Source organism: Dama dama, chromosome 18 (genome assembly GCF_033118175.1).
Source record: "Dama dama isolate Ldn47 chromosome 18, ASM3311817v1, whole genome shotgun sequence".
Lineage (NCBI taxonomy): Eukaryota > Metazoa > Chordata > Mammalia > Artiodactyla > Cervidae > Dama > Dama dama.
Window position 1 is genome coordinate 62,424,756 of NC_083698.1, and position 18,613 is coordinate 62,443,368.

Genomic DNA, 18,613 nt, shown 5'->3' on the forward strand with positions numbered 1-18,613 from the left:
CATGAAGCTGAAGTTAAATGGTGGAGAGGAGGAGCCAAGGGCAAGAGGAACGCAGCGGTGGGCATTTCTGTGACACAGTGGCTTTGTGGATTCTCTCTTGGAAATTATCTTATCTCACTTACTCTCCAGATGGGACCCCGAGTTCTCTGCTCACAGCCAGATGGGGAGCAAGCTTACTGTGCAGGGCAGCTTGGGCAAGTTTCCAAAGGTGAATGGAACTAGCCAGCTGCCAGCCCACCAGCCAGTGTCAGGGTGGGTGTGCTGAGCCCCTACAGTGCCAAAAGGGGCAAGGCCAGCTATGGGGACCCCCTCTTTCACTCTTTGATTTTCTAGAATTCTGTGGGCTGGGGCTGGTGGGGGGAGTATAGGACGGTGGGAGGTGGTAGGCAGAGCCACCCTTGTCCGCATCCACTGGAGACCCCTCCCTCTGTGGTCCAGTCTGGGGATTCTATTCATGTGAAGCCAACATTCCTCGAGCCCACAGGGCCAGCAAGATCATCTCACACAGGCGGATCGCTGTCTTGCCTAATGAGAAAATGATGACATGGCCCCCTGCCCTGGGCTCCTGGGCCCCGCAAGGGCCCTAACTCCCCAGCCTCCGGTACCAGCAGCCTCACCCCAACACACACACCTCCTGCTTTGTGCTACTGTCTTACAGGTATACCAGACAGTCCTAGGAAGTCAGCTCACAGGGTGCCTGTATAACCCTTTCCAGGGCCCCCCTGCCACAAAGACTGAGCATCTCTGACCTCCTGAGTACTAGACCATCAGGATAGGAGCACCTCCAGGTCATCAACACCTTATTGCACAAAGGTAAACTGAGGCCACAGGCTAAAGTGGCTTTCCCAGTGTCATACACAGTGACCTAGTCCCAGCCTAAGCCCTTTCCCAACCGTCAGAGCGGCAGTCAGGCAAGCACACAGTGACCAGGAAGGACTTGCCTCCTGAGAGAGGCAGGACTCACCCCTCCCCACCACCCCCTCCAGGCTGACATCACTGGGACCTCTGAAGAGCCAGCACCTGAGGAGCTGAGGCAGTATTGCCCTAAACTCAGGAACCCTGGGTCCCCTCGTGTCAATCCTGCCTCTGTCCAAGGCAGGGTCAGGCCTGAACACAAATAAGTAGAATGTTGGCAGCAGGTTAAGAGGTGGTGAGAAGTCTTCCTCTGAGCCCTCCATGTGCAAGAGCCAGATGCCCTGAAAGTGGCTATTTTTTGAGTCAGTGGGTAAAGGGACCCACTGACCTGGATCAGCTGCCGCCACCTTCCTCTCATCTGTCTCTCATCTCTATGCTGCCAATCAAAGGACAGGGGGGCAGAGGGGGAGACCTAGACTTGAGTTACCAGGTTGCTTGAGGGGGCCCAGACTCACAAGTACAAAGCAGTCAGAGAAGAGCCTGGGCAAGGTTACCAGCTGGCGGGGAGGGAGTGAGCAGTGAGGGCAGGAGAAGTCATAGAAGCCTTCTTGGAGGAAGAGGACTTTGAATCATAGAATCTCAGAATCCGAAGGGATCGTACAGGCTGCCTAAAAATTGCATTTCATCAGACCTGGGAAGCTCTTAATATTTTCCCTGCCAGAGGGCTATGACCTCCTCTGTGGCTACTTCTCCCCCTAGGAACCTCTCATCTGCTCCTGGTGAGGAGCTCTTGTGGTTAATGAGTGGTTCTTTATATGTCACTTCCCAGCAATGCTGCCACCTTCACCAGCACTGCCCTTCAGGGCCACAGACCGAGTGTGCCCCCTAACACTGACCAGCAACAGCTTTTTGCAAAAGAAGTGGGGGCTTAAGGACTATTTTTCAGGGCCTATCATGTGTCAGAGGGGCCATCCCCAAGTCTCTCTGGCCTTCTGTGCTGGTGGTGGTAGGAAGCCCAAGCCCAGCAAGATCACACCAGGACAATTCCATTACCCCCGGGAGTGGCCAGGAGCAGCCACTGCCCAGAGCCCAGTACTGTAGAAAGATGACCTTGATTCATGAGGGAGCAGACAGCTGGTCCATGGAGGGTCCCCTGTCCTGGGGCACATGCCCACCACCTGCCTCATCCTATAGATGACAACTTAAGAAGTCTCCCATTCCATCTCCTCAGTGACCTAAGCCTGCTAGAGAGCATAACTCAGGACCAAAATCAGAGGCAGGGCTGGTATGAAGGGGTGGGGTCAGCTTGATCAAGGCTTCAGCAGAGATAAATTCGTTGGTGAAAAAATCAGGGTAGGAAATGGGAGAATCATTACTGGTCTTATTTCAAATATCTTTTACATCTGTTCCCAAAGCATCTGAGGAGTCCATCAGTGCTTCTCAGACTTTGATGGGAACATGAATCCCCTAGGGATCTTGTTAAAATGCAGATTTTGATTCAGCGGATCAGGTGGGGCCCAAGAGTGTGCATTTGTAACAAGCTCCCATATGATACCAATGCTGCTGGTCCCAAGACCCTTGGTCTCAGGACCTTGAGCTGCAAGGAGCTGAGTTACGAAAACAGGCAAGCAAAATAAACTCCTGATCTGAGTCTAGTTAAAATACAAACACGGAAAGGAAGGAACCTTCTCATGATACAGGAGAAAGATCACAACCGAATATCATTTTCCATCGGAGTTTCCTGGAAGCCATGGCAAGAAAGGAAAGAAGTGTTTACCTACTCTTACTGTATGATAACAGACACAGCTCTCTGTTATCAGGAGAAAGTCTTTCCCCTGATTCTGGCTGCCCAGGGAATTGATGAAGCAGCCCTCACCATCAGGAGATTTGAGAAACAGGCTATGTTTTAGGGGCACGGCAGGCCTTTCCGTGAGAAGGACTGAGCCTGGGCAGCCCCATGAGATGCACCCCTGAGGGACACAGTGCTCCTTGTGCCCAGCCTGAGTCAGCACCGTGGTCAATGCCCACGGGAGATGGCCCTTCCAACCACCTACTGGCTCAGACACTAGTTGGCCCTGACAACAGAGGGAAATCTGGAGCTCTGAGGCTTCACCACTCAACCCTGAGTGTTCAGAAGAGGGCAGCTAAGGCCAGGGCCTGAGCCTCAGGAAGGGGTGAGGTGGACCTGTGGGCAGCGGAAGAACCCCACCTCTTCCCAATAATCAGGAAAGGCTTCCCGGAGGAGGGGACATGGCAGACAAACCTGTTTATGTAAAGGAAGGGAGGTGGTCTGCGGAGAGGAAAGACCAAGCCGAAGGAGGGATGGAATGGGGTGGGCTTCCAGCTGCAGCAGAGGTGGGGAGGCTCCCCACTGCCCCTCTCTCCTCTGCTGGCTCAGACCCGCAGAGGAGCACTGGTGGAGGTGGGATGGCGCAGCACCCCCCTCACGCCCGGGACATCCTGTATGAGTCTATCTTCTCTTCGCCACCCGAAACTCTGCTTCCCATCCCAGTTGGTGTGGAGGGGGAGGCCTGGGCCCTGCCTGCTCAGGGAGCACCCACGCCAGGGGTGGAGAGACTGTGGCCTCAGAGAGCTCCAGACCAGGGACAGTGGGCGCTAGGGCTGAGCAAGGAACGCCAACATGGCCTCAGAACACGACCATGACCCAGGAGGAGAGAGACTTGGTCAGCCTCACGCCAACAGGCCTTGGGAGGTCACTGCCCCCGCCCGAGGCCCTTCACTCGTAAACAGGTTTGTTCCTATGAAAGGCCAACCCAAGTGGTCATCTCGGCCTGAAGCGGGGTCAGATAGAGCACAGCGGGGTCACCTGGGAGCTGGGTCCCCAGTCTTCCTCACTAGCTCTTCCCGTGGTGACTCAGAACTTGCCTGCGGCCCCCAGCTTTCTTTGTGATGAGAGAGATGTGCAGGGCTCTGATGATTTCTCAGAAAAGGAAATGGAAAATCTAGACAAATAAAGCCAAGGTGTGTCTGCGTTAGCAGGGAAGAAAGACAAAAGCTCTTGGTATTTTCTGTGATTGCCAAAGTCGTTGGGAGTGGATGGGGAGAACTGGGGGAAGGGGCATAGGAAACGGGGTTTGCAGGAGACACAGGGGCTGGATGGCTGCTCCCGCCTTGGCAGGCCAGGCTTCCTTCTGGGCAGGGCCCAATGGGGACTCTGACCCATCCTCTCTGGGCTGCTCGAAGGGAGAAGTCTGCAGCCTGAATTGAAGGAAAGGCTGGGCTCCCACACAATCGCTTGCTGGTATAGAAACCAGGACACTCGCAGATGTTTCCAGAGCCCCCAGAGTCTCAGGCCTGAGCTGGCGACAGGGCAGGAAGTAAGGGAAGATAGGAGAGGAGGGGTTCCAGGAAGCCCAGCCTCTCCCCCACCCGCTTGACCTTCAGGAGGCAGGAGAGCAAATAGGAAGGCTTGGCACCTGCTCTCTGTCAGCCTGGAGCCCTGGGAGAGTGCCCTGACACTCTGAGACTGTTTCCTCATCTAGAAGCAGGAGGTTGGAGGGAGATGCTGGTCGGGTACTGGTCTGGGTCTTAACTCGCAAGCGGTCACTACTGAGACTGTGGGCCCAGCTGTCTAGGGCCACATCATCCAAGTGCCTCATTTCACAAATGGCACAAGAGGGGATCAAAATCCAGAGTCGGGAGGGAGGGCCTTACGGGGGTAACCAGAGAGGAAGACATTTCTCCATCTAACTCAGAAGCAGTAAGAACTGGGGAAGGGAGAGGAGGGACAGCTATTTGGGGATGGGTTTGGAAAGGTATGAGGAGAGGGACTAACCTCCAGGGCTCAGTGAACAGGTTAAGGTCCAGCTGGCCTCGCTGCTTCTTAGCTTCCTCATGGTCACTCTTCTTGGACACTCAGTGAGCGAGACCATCCCCTCCCCCCCGCCTTAATTTCTGTGCCTTCCCATCCAACTCCCAGTAAAAGACTGGCATCCACCCAGCACCCAAGCACCCAGACTAGGTGATGGGCTCTAATCCAAGCACTGTACACTTACTCCTCACACCAAACTTCAGAGGCATGGGATGTGATTATTCCCATTTTACAGGGAGGGAATCTGAGTTTCAGAGAGGTTTTATTTTTGCTTGTTTTATAACTTAGGTGACATTGGAACTAAGATCTAAACCCAAGTAATCAAGCTGACTGGGCCCCTTTCTCACAGTGCACACCCCATGGTGGCTGCAAGACAGATTCCCCCAAAACCAGCGAGAGAAGAGCAGATGGATGGACTCGGGCCCTCTGATCAACAGGTCGGGAGAGCTGAGGCCGTGACACAGCAGACATGAAGGAAGCATGAACCTGGGACCAGGATCTGGGAGCTCTCTTTACCTTCCTGCCTAAGAAACTCCTGGTCCTCGGGAGTGGAGCAGTTTCCAGAAAGCCCACCAACATTCCAAATGGCCAGAGCTGGGGGGCTTCAGCCTCTGAGAATACAAATGAGGCCCCGAGGCGCCCCCACCATGGCAGAGGCCCTCCCCAAGGCCGCCAAGGGACCGAGAACCGTCCTGCTAGACTGGCTGTCTTCCATGTGCATTTGGAGGTGGCCAGGCCCAAGGGAGCCGACCGGTCCCGTCCAGCTGGCCCAAGGTCACCAACAGCTCTAGAAACAATGGGCAATGGGTCCAGCCGTGGCCGAGGCCAGAACAAAGGCTTGGGCACTTCCTCACATTGAGGCCCCCTCCTTCATGGTTTGCCAAGGCAGGGGATGGAGGAAGCCTTCATCAGGAGGGCAGACATGTTTTGCAAAGACTGTTCCCAGGAGAATCGCGGTCGCCAGTGCCGACAGGGGAGCTGACAGAGGGGATGGTTACTCATAGCTGAAGTCTGCCTGCCAGGAAGCTAGGGAGATGGGGGCCCTGACTCCAGGCAGGCCCAAGGGGTTCCACCTTGCTCCCCAGGCTGGATCACTAAAATGCAGGGTATCACCCTGCTGCCCCTCCTCTCCATGGCCCTAGCTTGGAAGTTGGCATCTTTTCTCTGAGCTGCCTCGCCCCCCACACTGTTGCAGTTTTTGTCTTCTAAACCAACTTGGCTCTACTGCCGCCCTGCTCTGAAACCCCCCGTGGCTCCACAGTGCTCACAGAGACAGCTCAAGCTTCTTTGCTTGCCGTGCAAAGTCCTTCAGGAGCCAGCCCTAAAATCTTCCATCTTCCTGCCCACCCCCACCCCCTGGACTCCCCAGGCCCCTTTCCCCTGGCAACTCTGCCCTGCTCCCATCTCACATGGAGCGCCCTACGCCTCCAACTCCCCTACCCTCCTTCAGGGTCGGGCTTCAAGGAAGCAACTTCTCGCCCATACGAGTTTCCTCCTCTGAGCGCTAGGCCCGCAGTAAAATCCAAGAAGGATCTGAGCCCAGGAATTTGGAGAACAGGGTGTCAGGAGACCAATTGATAATGGGACAATTCTTCCTCAGACTAAACTTCCCCACACAGCACAGTCTGTTGACACAAGTGTCCTGACGTCACTGTTAAGAGCACCCCCTCAGGTTTGGCCCCTGTGCTGGGGCAGAGGAGGGGTGAGGCAGAGGGGGTAGGGCCCAGTGTCCCCCACCCGTGGCCTGAGACTACCTGCCCCGGGGTGCCCCAGCAGGGCCCGGGGAGATGGGGAGAAGGGCGCTTATCCCCCAGGGCTCCATTCTGCATGGAGGTGGGACTTGGCTGAGCCTCACAGAAGTCCATGGGCCTTAAAACAGACCTTGCCAGATAAGCACCCAGGATCACTCTTATCAGAGGCCACAGGAAAGGCGCTGGCTTTAATCTCAAAACCACACCTAACTCAACAGTTTGGACACCTCAAGCAGCTGGGCTGCCTGGCAGCCAGACACCCAGTGACTGGGGCTGGAGCTGGGCACAGGGTGAAGGGAGGGGGCAGGTGTGGGCTGGAAGGGGCTTCTTCAAAGAGGAAAATGAACCTTGGGCTTCATCCCCCACGACAGGACTGGTATGGGTTGCTGGCGGGAAGGAGGGAGAGAGTGAAGACCAGGACCCCCAGGTCAGGAATAAGGAAACACAGTCACAGTGTGTGGTATAGATGTGTGTGTGTGTGTGTGATAGGCATGCACACACACACACACTAAAGGGGGAAACCTGTAGCTGTGTGACCTACCCCCACTCACTGGGCTCTGGGCTTGTTAGAGAGGAGCTGACCAAGGACATCCAGCCTGGTAATCCAGGAGGGCTTCCTAGAGGTGGGGTCTTAGACACGGGCCCTGAGGGACAGGCAGTATTTGACGGACAGACATAGGGAGCTGGAGAGCAGGGACCCAGGTACAGCAAGGAGCACCAGGGAAGGCCTTAGGCCGCAAGGAGTTCACTGGGCCAGCAGCCGCTATGGTCTAGGGTGGGGAGTGCATGGAGATGGAGAAGGGAGTGGGGGAGCCAGAATTAGAGGCAGATTAGAGTCAGCCTTCCCATCATATGTGCTCCTTTCCACCTGAAGACCCTCGTGGTGGTTTGGTTTCCAAGAGACGCCTGTGAAGGAGAAACATCCTAGGAGGACTCTTAATTACAGATTTCTCTCTGATCAGCTCCCCCATTTGTAAAGAGAAGTCCTTCAGTGTCTTCCTGAGGAACAGGATGGGTATTTTATGGGAATGTGGGCTGGACGGCTGGATGAAGCACCATGATATGAAAGTGGCATGGAAGGAGGGGTGGGAAGGCAGACTGAGTACTTGGCCAGGGTGGGTGCTCTGCCCCCTCTCATGCAGACTGGGTCTGCTGGAGCAGCGACCCCAGCAACGTAGAGGCCCTGGCAGTGTGCACTCCGACCCACGGGAAGTCTGCCTGCCCACTGGTCCAGCCCACCTCTCGTCCCGTATTAAGCAATCTCCATTATCACAAATGCCTGGGATTTTTGCCTGGTAATTATAGCTCCCACAGGCCTGTGAGGATTAGGGAATGATTAGGGAGTGAGGAGGACTCTGGTGGTTGGAGAGAAATACTTGCAGATGGACTTGGTGGCCTCTTTACCCCCTGAAAGTGTCAGGATCCAGTAAGGAATCAGTGGCCAGTGAGGATCATCCATGGGGCCGCCACTGGCGAAGGCCACAGCATTGGTGCCCCCACCATTGGTTCCTTGCCTTTCTGCTAGGACTGCTCCCCTGGGGCCACCACAGTAGCCCCTGGATGTGACCCTTTCTCTGCCCCACACCCACACTCCCACCAAGGAGAAAGGTGAAGGAAAACTCTGAGCAGTCCTTGTCTCCAGAGAAAACACCCCATCTCAGGACCTGCTGTCTCGGGTCTTCACCTCCTCAGCCCCCTCTCCTAATCCTCAGAGCCTCTCACTTATGTCATCCCCGGTGAGACCAACCCACATCATGGACTCTGGTGGGCTCACATGGAAGGATCTTCTATCCAGTTCTCGGCTTGTCAGAGCCCATCCTGATTCACGGTCGAGGCTAGATGCAGTACCGACGCACCTCTCCTCACTCATGCTGGAAACATGAAGAGCAAACACTTCCCTGGCCCTTGGGATGTGCAGCCCTGCTCCCCGTGCTCACGGTGTAGTGACGCCCCTCGTCCTCATTATGACCTGATGAGGGCTCACTTTACCGATGAGGAAACAGGTCCAGACAGCTTATGTCAAGTGCTCACAGCTACACAGGCAGGAAGCAGTGATTCAGGACTAAACTCAGGCCTTCTGCTCCCAATGTGACTTCTTCCCCCTGTGTCTATATGGCGTTCCACTTGCTCGCTCCTTCAGTACTTCTTCATTATGGGGATGACTTCTGTGCTTCCAAACTGTGACCCCACTAAGCTTTAGGGCAGAGCTTCCAAGGCTCTCCCCTCACCACTCCCAGCCCTCCCAGGAACCTGGGCCCACGGTTTCCCGCTCTTCCATCAGCAGCGCCTCTGATGGGCCAGGCCCCAGCCTGGCTCCTGACTTCTGGCTCAGACACACACAGAGACCCTGGGGAGCAGTCAGGTGGGGTCTGGATGAAACCCCACCTTAGGATTTCCCCCAATGCCCCTCTAATCCCTGGTCCGACTCTGATCCCCAGGGAGTTCTCGCAGCTCTTCTGGAAACTCTTACCTATGCATCCGCTGTGTAGAACTTAGAAAGACAGATGTGAACAGTTCTGCCAAGGTTGGACCATCACACCCGCCAGCTGCAGAAGGTGAGAAAGCCCTGGGCTGGCGGTGGAGCCGGCCAGCAGGTGGTGAGGGCTTCATTGAGGAGGCATCCATGTGCTGGGATCCCCTTCCCCACTTCCTCCTAATAAAGCATGTCCTCTCCTGAAGCCAAGGGAGGGAGGCTTCAAGACAACTCCTCAAAAGCCAGTCATGTGAGCCCTGAGTGAGGGACTGTCCTTGACTCCTGCCCGGGGATAATAAGACGCCGCTGCTCCCGATGGGTGGCTGAGCAGACAGGCAGCCTGAGGGGAAAAGATCCAAGGAGGTGAAGATGTAATGGGGCTTTGCTTGGTTCAAACAAGGATCCTGCAGAAGGAAGACTCCAGTCTTTCTGGAGTTGGGAAAAGAGGGAGGTTGACTCTACTAGCAGTGGGGGTGGGGCCAGTGCTGGGAGCCTCCATGAGCTCCAGCTTGGGGATGAGTCACCTGACTCAGGAGGGACCCCTGTGGTTTAGAGGTCCCCCATAAGACTAGTGGGAGGAGAAGGAACTTTGCAGTGATGAGAGCATGAACTTAAGTGTTGCCATCAGCCTGGTCTTACTGTTCACACTGCCAGAAGAGCAGTGGAACCAGACTGCCCTTTCATCCAGAGGCCAAGAGACCAATACCACTGAAAAGAAATCTAAGCGGAAATGCAGACAATGTCCCTTGGCCTCTGAGCGGGACTGGTCCAGGAGGCACCAAGGGTACCAAATCCCAAGGATGCTCAAGTCCCATAGCTGGGCTCTCAGTATCCGCTGGTGCAGAATCCATGGATATAGAGAGCCAACTGTAATGAGAAAGAATAAAGCTGCCTCCTGCTCGCATCCCACAGAGGTCTGCTTGTTCAATAAACTGGCTCCCCCATGCATGTGGAGGCCAGAGAGGGAGCAGCCAAGCCCAGGTTAAGCCCTTGAGAGGCCACTCAACCCTAGGATATGGTTCTTAACCTTTTGGGGGAAAAGAGAGGGACTTGTTGCAAGATCAAAGCTGTGAGGTAAGCTACAGACTCTTTCCACAGAAAATTACACAAATGTACACGTGCACAAAAAGTTTAATATAATTTGGGGGCACTATGGACCCTCACCCACAGTCTCCCTCGAAAACTCTGCAGCCCAGATGGGAAAGCCATGTGCAAGGAGGCAGGGCCTACATTTCATTCTTACAAGTTTGGCAGCAGCACCGTGGGCTCACTCTGATTTGTGGACCTGGAAGAGGGTGGTGTCGGGCTTTGCTCATCTTCCTTTCCAGAAAATTCCAGGCCAGGGGCGTCATACTGCACTTGTACCTGTGTCTTGGCTTCTAGAAAAAGTGCTTTTGTGATTTGTTGGAACTGATCTCCTCAAGCAATGCTGGGAATATTTTGATTTCTCCAGCTCCGCCAATGGTGCCCTGGTCAGGAGGTTAAGTGTTTTATTGAAAAGACACACTTTTCCTTCCCAGGCTGATAAACAAGGCTGCTGCAGGGAAACCGACTTCCTCCCCCGGGTCGCTCAGCTGGAGCAGCCTAACCCTGGCCAAGGAAAACAAATGCGTAAACATTTCAGGGACATATAGGAAGCGTTTCTGCTGGACGCCTGCAGTGAATGGCCACTGGAGTTTACACAGCAAACCCCACGGGGGCCTCGGCACAGCCAGGACAAAGCACTCCTGGCCTCTCACTTCCCTCCCGGCTCCTACTTGCTGCTCCCCAAAGACCCATAGTCCCGCCACTGCTTTTACCCAGCCCACGAAAGCACTAAACAGGCTCTTTAGTGGTCACCACCAAACACCAGCTTTGCCTGCTGTATGCTTGGCTCTTAAAGAGAAGGGGGGGTCTCCTTTTGGCCAGCACTGCAGGGGGATCACAACCCCCGAGCTGTTTGTGTCCTGAGCCTTAAGGGGGGACACGGAAGCTGGGGACTGGCTGCCGTCCAGTGTCTACAATTCTCCCCGGGTCAGGGCAGATGTGGGAGGAGCGCGTGCCTGGTCCTTGCGTGTGAACACTCTGCTCTGCAGGCCCCACTCAGAATCCCAGCCAAGCACTCGAGGGGCACAGCCAGGCGTGTGTGGGGTGGGGGTGGGGGGACTCGTCCACGATGCAGCTCCTGACTCCCACGTGGGCAGCCAGGTGACAGAGGTCCCTGGAGGCCGTGTTCTACTTCTGGGTACCCTCGCTCAGTCCACTGTGGGGAGCCACTGCAGAGGGGTCTGTAGCTTCCGTTTGTGACAAAACTCTCTCTGGTCTCCTTCTTCACCAGCCTTCCATTGCTTTTCTATGCTTGCTCGTGCTCCTCTTTGGAATCCGTAGGATATAAATTATTGGAATGAAGGATGCTCCGAGTACAATTTTCTCTTCTCGGGTGACTATGGAGTCTTCCCCGTTCCCACATACTCTACCCTTCCCACCTACTCTACCCTCAATCTGGAGTGTGAGGGTCTCCATGGGCTCTGCCCACCCACATTTAAGCCAGTTTTCTCCACACATGCCTCACTACAGTCACACAAGGGACCATATCTAGTCCCTCTTCTCATCCTCATCTTACTGTCCTCCAGGGCCAAAAGGTCCCTCCCTAGAAGGTTCTCTTCCCCATACCTGTTTGGCCATGTGTAGCCTACCCTCCAGGTGCACATGTCCGTCCTCATGGGGCCTCACAGGCATCGAGGTCAGCCCTGAGCTGGGATCCCAGGGGGCCTGAGTTACTCCTGCTCAGGACTGCTTATGGAGCTTGGTGTCTCAGACATGGGCTGATCAACAGAAGGCAGGCCAGACCATAAGCCCAGCCAGGGACACCTCTGGGCCACAGGGTATGTCTCACATAGAGACTCTTGCTGGGTGATGACTGAGCCCACAGGTCTCCAGGGCTCTGGCCCCCTCCACCCGTCACCATCCCCCCCCAGCTATGAACCTCGCAAACCTCAAGCTTCCTTTGCAGCAACAGAACAAATGAGACTGGGCCTCAGCAAAGATCCGACTCCTGGTTTATAGAAACCAACTCTCAGAAATAACGAGCGCCCTGGATCCCTCGGCTGACCACATCAGAGGTCTGACGAGGGGATGGCCTGGCAGGGAGTCAGGGAGGGATGCACAGAAAAGGCAGCAGAGGTCCCACCAGCCTCCCTTGGCAGTCACAGCTCAGCTGGGAGGGGCTACACAGCAGCGCACTGGGCCCGAGTCGCTCCCCGGCAGGCCCTTCATGGAAGAGGCAGGCAGGTTTTGGACACTTCTGCGGCAGGGCTGGTTCAGGTGCTGGCCCAGACTTGTCCCTGAGGCCCAGGGCTCCGCCATCACCCCTAGTGATGAGAGGTGGAGCCATGAGGCTCATCCCACAGAGGGTCACAGGATGGGTTCCGAGCCATTCCAGTTCACTGATGCGCCCTTCCACCTAAGAACAGAGCGACAGAGAGTTAGAGCTGCGGGGCCACAGAGGAACCATCTCTTGTCTTCACTCACCTGATCTCCCATCTCCAGGGCTTCGAGGATTTCAAGTTTCATCATGTCCACGTCACTCCTCCACACCCACAGACAAACCTACACACCGGGTCCCTATAAGACAAATGCACCCAAAACCCCTTGACAAGCCGAGTGATCTACACACATTTGAGTCCAGCCGCTCTTCAGTGGGGGTGCCGGATGGTGGCACTTTAAAGCCACATGGGAAGACCCAGATATGGAGAAATCCTGGAGGTTTCAAGGCACAGAAGGGGGTCCAGTTGCCGGAGCCCAGAAAGGTAGGCAGGGGACATAGGGAGCCTGCAGGTGCTACACCACACAGGACCTAGGAGGCCTCGCAAGGATTCTGGCCTTTGCTCTAAAAACCACGAGAAGTTAGTGAAGTGCTGTGAGCAGTTCAGTAAAACACAGGTTTGCATTTTCAAAAAATTACTTTAGGAAGCTTTAAGAAGCAGTGAGTATGATTAAATAGGAGTCCAGAGTTAGACAGGGCTTACTGGTGGATCAGATGTAAAGAATCTGCCCACAATGCACAAGACTCAGGTTCGATCGCTGGATTGGGAAGATGCCCTAGAGAAGGAAATGGCAACCCACTCCAGTATTCTTGCCTGGGGAATCCCATGGACAGAGAAGCCTGGCAGGCTACAGTCCGTGGGATTGCAATGAGTCAGACACAACTGAGCAACTAACACTTCAGCAGAGTTAGATATAATTTAATCATAGTTCAATCCCCAAATTAAAGTCATTATAGGAGAGACCAGCACTTAATTTTAATATTAGTAAATGAAATTAGTTTTCTATAAAGGACTGAGAGGAATCACATTTATAGCAGGTGGAATACTTCGGAAAAATCTGGCATTGGGTGCATTATACACAAACGTACATCCTAACATTATACAAACCAGGAAACAGATGTTGCATACCTCAATAGCAGTACTAGAACATGGAGTTTGAGGCTGGGGTTTTGAAATGTTTCCCAGGGTGTGGGGTTTGGGGAGCAGACACTTTCAAACCCTAAAGTTTATAAGTCAAAATTGAAATTGTCACAGAGAGGGAAGAATGGGACACTTTTTTTTACTTTACTTGTACATCTGCACTGGAAAGCCCAGCACAGGCAGACCTCATTTTATTGAGCGTTTCTTTATTGAACTTTGCAGATACTGTGGGGTTTGTTTGTTTGTTTGTTTACAAATTGAAGGTTTATGGCAACCCTGCATCTAACAAGTTATCAGCACCATTTTTTTCAACAGCATTTGCTGACTCTGCAGTTCAAGCCGTTTCATTATTACTGTCTTTGTTACCGTTATCCATGATCAGTGATCTTTGACATTATTACAAAAGATTACGACTCATTGAAGATCATGATGGTTAGCATTTTTGGCAATAAAGTATTTCCTAATTAAGATATGCACATTGTTTTTTAGACATAATGCTATTGCACACTTGACAGACTACAGGATAGTGTAAACCTAACCTTCATATGCACTGGGAAACCAATAATTCATATGACTTGCTTTACTGCATGGGTCTGGAACGAACCCACAACATCTCTGAGGTCTGTCTGTATCCCTGAGATTGCACCTGCAGCAAGATGGGAGTGAACAGGTTCTCTCAAAGTAAGACTGCTGCATTTTCCAACCGAGTGCTTAGAAGTACCATGAAGTTTCAGTTGTGGTTCGCCATAAAGCCAGCATTTTCCATCTTCATGAATAACCTAGAACCCCGCTGAATTTCTCTCCTTCCTTCCTCAGGCTTCTGCTCTTTGCCTTTCTTCATGACTGTGCCTGCCTTTCGGGACCCCATCTATGTCTCTGAGTTTCCAGTTGAGAGGGACAGCCTTGCAGAGGCAGGGGGATTCATACTCGTTCTGTTCTTCCAACCCACTTTCCTCCCAATGACCAGCAACTTCTTGGTCTCTATAAAGACTGTAAGACCCCCATGGAGTATTTTTCACACTGTACATCATTCCATTTCCCTTCAAGTGAGCAAAAAGATTTCTTGTCATTTGGAGAAGAAAAAAAAAAATCTTAGTGTAATTTTGTGCTCCTTGCTCCCATAGAAAGGTGTGGTGTGGGTGACAACATTTGCATATAGCTCATTTTGGAACACTTATTACGGCATTCTCCTCCTGTCCAGGGCTTCCATAACTCCCCAGGGAATGTAAGAATGTAGTGGCTGCCATAGTCCAGACACCGGGCACAGCCCTGCCCTGTGTCATGCGTGTCAAGTGACAGTTTAAGAAATTTTCATCTGGTCCAAATATGAACACTGGAATGCATCTTCTTGTTAAAACACTCGGCATAAAAGGCTGTGGACGATGGAATAGCTGCTCAGCCATGAATGTTAAACTATTTTAAGAAACCCTCCAAAACTAGCTCTGCGTTCCCTTCAATGTCATTTGGTAGCGTCCTGGGATGCTGCACAATCACACCCAAAATGGGGTTGTATGGTTTTTTGGCAAATTGGTTCTTTCCTTCCTGCGTAAAAGGCTAAGAGAGGTACCATTTCATCACCCGAAGCACCTGGTCCCTGGAATCCTTCCAGTCTCAGATACTCAGAGGCAGGTCTGGATGTGCAAAAGTTTGCATACATTTCTAGAAGAGAGCTTCTCCCAAGAGTAATGGTTGGAAGAACTACCTTAACAAGATCCATTCCAAGCATACCCTGTGATAAGAAATGCAGGATAACCTCTCATGCTCCTCCACGGACCTAACCTCTGTTTCATCATCAGTCATGTCTTGTGCATCAACAAGGTCAACATTACCTGCTCCACTGGAACGTGGACTAAGTGATTCTTTGGTACCCGAGTGCCTTAGACAGTGTCCTGAGGTGCTGTGTTGTTGGCACTGAGATAGATCTAGAGGAACTTATTAGATGCTTTGGGGTTGAGCTAATTTGATGGAACCATCAGCATCAGAGCATCCATCACTGCTTTAAGGAGAGATACTGGGATGGTGTCTGGAGACAACATAGCAGCCCCAGAAGGAGTCAGGCTTCTCCTTGGTGAAGAGTGCCCACTGCCTGCCCTACCGGTGCAGGACCCTGATGACAGCTCACTGTAGCTAACAGAGGTCCAGCTGGTGGGGAAGACGGGTAGAGGTCTGACTTCCACAACCAAGCAGGCTCTGGAGGTAAGATGAGCTGAGAAGGGCTGCGATGACCACAGGTTCCAAGGGAGTATGTGGACCTACTGCACCTGCTGGGTAAACAGCACTTGAGCAACCTGCAGCCACATAAGGCAGAGCCTCGTTGATTCTACCAGGCAACTTGAGGTTTTCAATTTGCTTTCTCTGCTCATCATCTTTGCAGTTTTGAAACACATCATTAAAAACCTTTTACTGTCCTGTTAAGATTTGTAGAGGAGAGTGTGTGTATGTGTGTTAGTCGCTCAATCGTGTCCGACTCTTTGCCACCCCATGGACTGTAGTCCACCAAGCTCCTCTGTGTCCATGGAATTTCCCAGGCAAGAATACTGGAGTGGGTTGCCATTTCCTTCTCCAGGGAATCTTACTGACTCAGGGATCGAACCCGGATCTCCTACATTGCAAGCAGGTTCATTGCCAACTGAGGCACCAGGGAAGCCCCGTAGAGGAGCATCAGCTTCCGTAAAGTTCCTATCAAAATCTTAGACACTAGGAGCACATCCTGAATCCAGATGCCCAGATGAAAGGCAGAGAAAAGAGCGACATTCCTGCCCACAGCCTGCCTCCAGACAGGCACCAGGGACTCAGATTTGCAAAGGAGAAACTACTGCCAAGACCAGTTTGGATTCTTGCCTCCAGTCATGGAGAGAATGAGGGGAAGAGTCAGAAATAAGAGCAGATTTCCTGTATCCCTATAAGATCCACCCTCAGCCTGGTCCCCAGTGCCCTTCCCTCATCCCTCTCCATCCCTCACAGACTCACCCTCCCCATACTGACAGGCAGACAGAAGTTTCTCCTCTGAGCTCCCAATTTGACAAAATAGAGTTTGGCTTCAGTGCAGGGGTGAGTCACTCTCATCTGCTGCTAGACGCCCATGTCACACCAACCAGTCAGTGAGTCCTAAGGTCCGGCTGTGGGTTTGATGTTGGCTTTGAGGCTTCCCATAGAGGTAACCAACCCACCGCACCCTGGCCAACAGGTACTGAGGCAAGGAGAGTAGCAGAAACACAGAAAGAAAGCAGTGTACAACTACAACAGGAAAGCGGACATGTTTTAAAATCGAAAGAGCTCAAATGCTGGGATGCTGTGTTTATGAAGGGGATGAATGGTTCCCTGGGGGGATGGTTCTGAAAGTCTACAGGCCAATTACAAGGATGAATAAGAACTCTAAACATGCAATCAGGGGCTGATAGAGAAAGGGAAGGGTGAAATGGAGTGGCTTCTCGGTGGGCAGGCAGCATCAAAGCTCACTCAGCTATGAAGAAGCAGGGCTCCTCAGCGTGGGCACAGTGGGTATTTGGGGCTGAATAGTTCTGTTGCGATGGCTGTCTTGTGCACTGCAGGACATCTGACACCCTTCCCCCCACCAAGGACAACCCAAAATGTCCCCAGATGTTGCCAAATATCCCCTGCGGTACAAAACTGCCCCCAGTCAAGGACCACTGGCTCAGGGGTTGAGCTCAGTGAAGATGCGGTGGTCCCCAGAGCTCAGGTACACTCAGCGTCACGGGCAGGCCCATCTCATGATCACGACTGAATCCCTTTCCTCTCCAGCAGCCATCACTGAGCAGAGCAGCAGTTACCTGCCTCCACAGATTCTCAACACTGACAGAACTGGTGTATTTCAGGGGAAAAAAAGATGACTTGCTGTACCAGTGAGGAGAAGAGAGCAGGCCTGCTTTTAAAGCCGCCAGAGCTGACCTGTAGAGATACACCCCAGAATTCCTCTCACTCATTTTGGATTTCCAGACAAGTATCCAGTGTGCCAGCATCCCATCCTAGGTGCCAGCCACTGGCAGCCAGAGCAGCTACAGGATGAGCCCCATGGGCTGCCTCTCACTTAAGAGCCTGGCCAGAGCTGTGCCCTCTGGGGGAATCATACCAACTGAAACCACCTATGCTGGCCAGGAACCATAGGAACCAATCACGTGAGTTACTTTATGACAGGAGGATCTGGTAAGGAACACAGAACAAGCCACCGTCAAACCGAAGAGTTCGGGAAAAGGTCAAAAGGAGACGGCACATGTCCGACCACCTCCCAGAATCCTTTTCACCGGCATCCATCTTGGCTGAGCTATGTGTGCTTCAGCAGCAAGAACCCTGAGTCAGAATGATTGGCCAGAGACAACCCAGAAACTAATCCCATCCCCATAAAACCCGAGACTGTGAGCCATGTGGCAGAGCAGTTCTCCTGGGTTCCCTTACTGCTCTCCACCCGGGCACCCCTTCCCAATAAAGTCTCTCACGCTGTCAGCACATGTGTCTCCTCGGACAACTCATTTCCGAGTGTTAGACAAGAGCCCACTGTTGGGCCCCAGAAGGGGTCCCTGTTCCTGCAACACCTGCACCTGCAATGACCATCCTCCCTCTCCACCCCGCATCCTTCGGGGTCAGATCTAGCACCCCTCCTTCCAGAAGTATCCTTCCTCAGTGCCGCGGCCAGGCTCTCCCCACCATACTGTCACGGCGTCTCCCTCTCCTGCTAGACTGTGAGCCCCTAACGTGCAGAGCTGGTCTCACTTGCCTCCATCCCCTCCATGACCGCTAGCTCAGTGCTGGGCTCCCAGGGGTGCTGCTGAGTGACCACGCCCCTGCACACCCACTACCCCTGCTACCCCTTCTCAAGCCTGGGCACCAGCAGGAAAACCTGAGTCTTCACACTGCACTCCCCCTCCCCTTTGACCCCAGTGGGCACTGAGATCTGCCCAAGGCCCACCTCCCCTCCCTTCCCTTCTGCCTCCTCCCATTCTTCCTCCTCCCCACCCATCCTCGGCCAACCTCGCGTGTGAGTCCCCCAAGGTCTCCAAAGGAAAGGGAATGCTTTCTCTCAACCTCGCCACAGCTCAGGGAAGGCACCATTATACCCAATCCACAGATGGGAAATGGAGGTCCAGATGGAGCCAGACCTGGAGCCACATGATAGTAGCAGAGCCCGGACTCAGTCGGGGTCTCCAGACTCCCATTCAATGCTGTGCAACATGGTGTCACATATTCCATGAACAAGGAACACCACAGGCCGTTGTGCCTGTGGGCTGCAGGGAGGGGACTC

General features: G+C 53.3%; 1 protein-coding gene across 2 annotated transcripts in view; it reads right to left on the reverse strand.

Annotated features, from left to right (window-relative positions):
* Nucleotides 1-11,932: 11,932 nt before the first annotated feature.
* Nucleotides 11,933-18,613, reverse strand: part of MINDY4 (MINDY lysine 48 deubiquitinase 4) — a 110,577-nt gene continuing 103,896 nt past the window's right edge. The window contains exon 16 of one of the 2 annotated variants that reach the window (XM_061165426.1): nt 11,933-12,353. In XM_061165426.1, coding sequence (XP_061021409.1) covers nt 12,042-12,353 — 312 coding nt within the window. In that variant the 3' untranslated portion in view covers nt 11,933-12,041. The remainder of the gene's footprint in view (nt 12,354-18,613) is intronic. The other variant, XM_061165427.1, reaches the window with a different exon arrangement.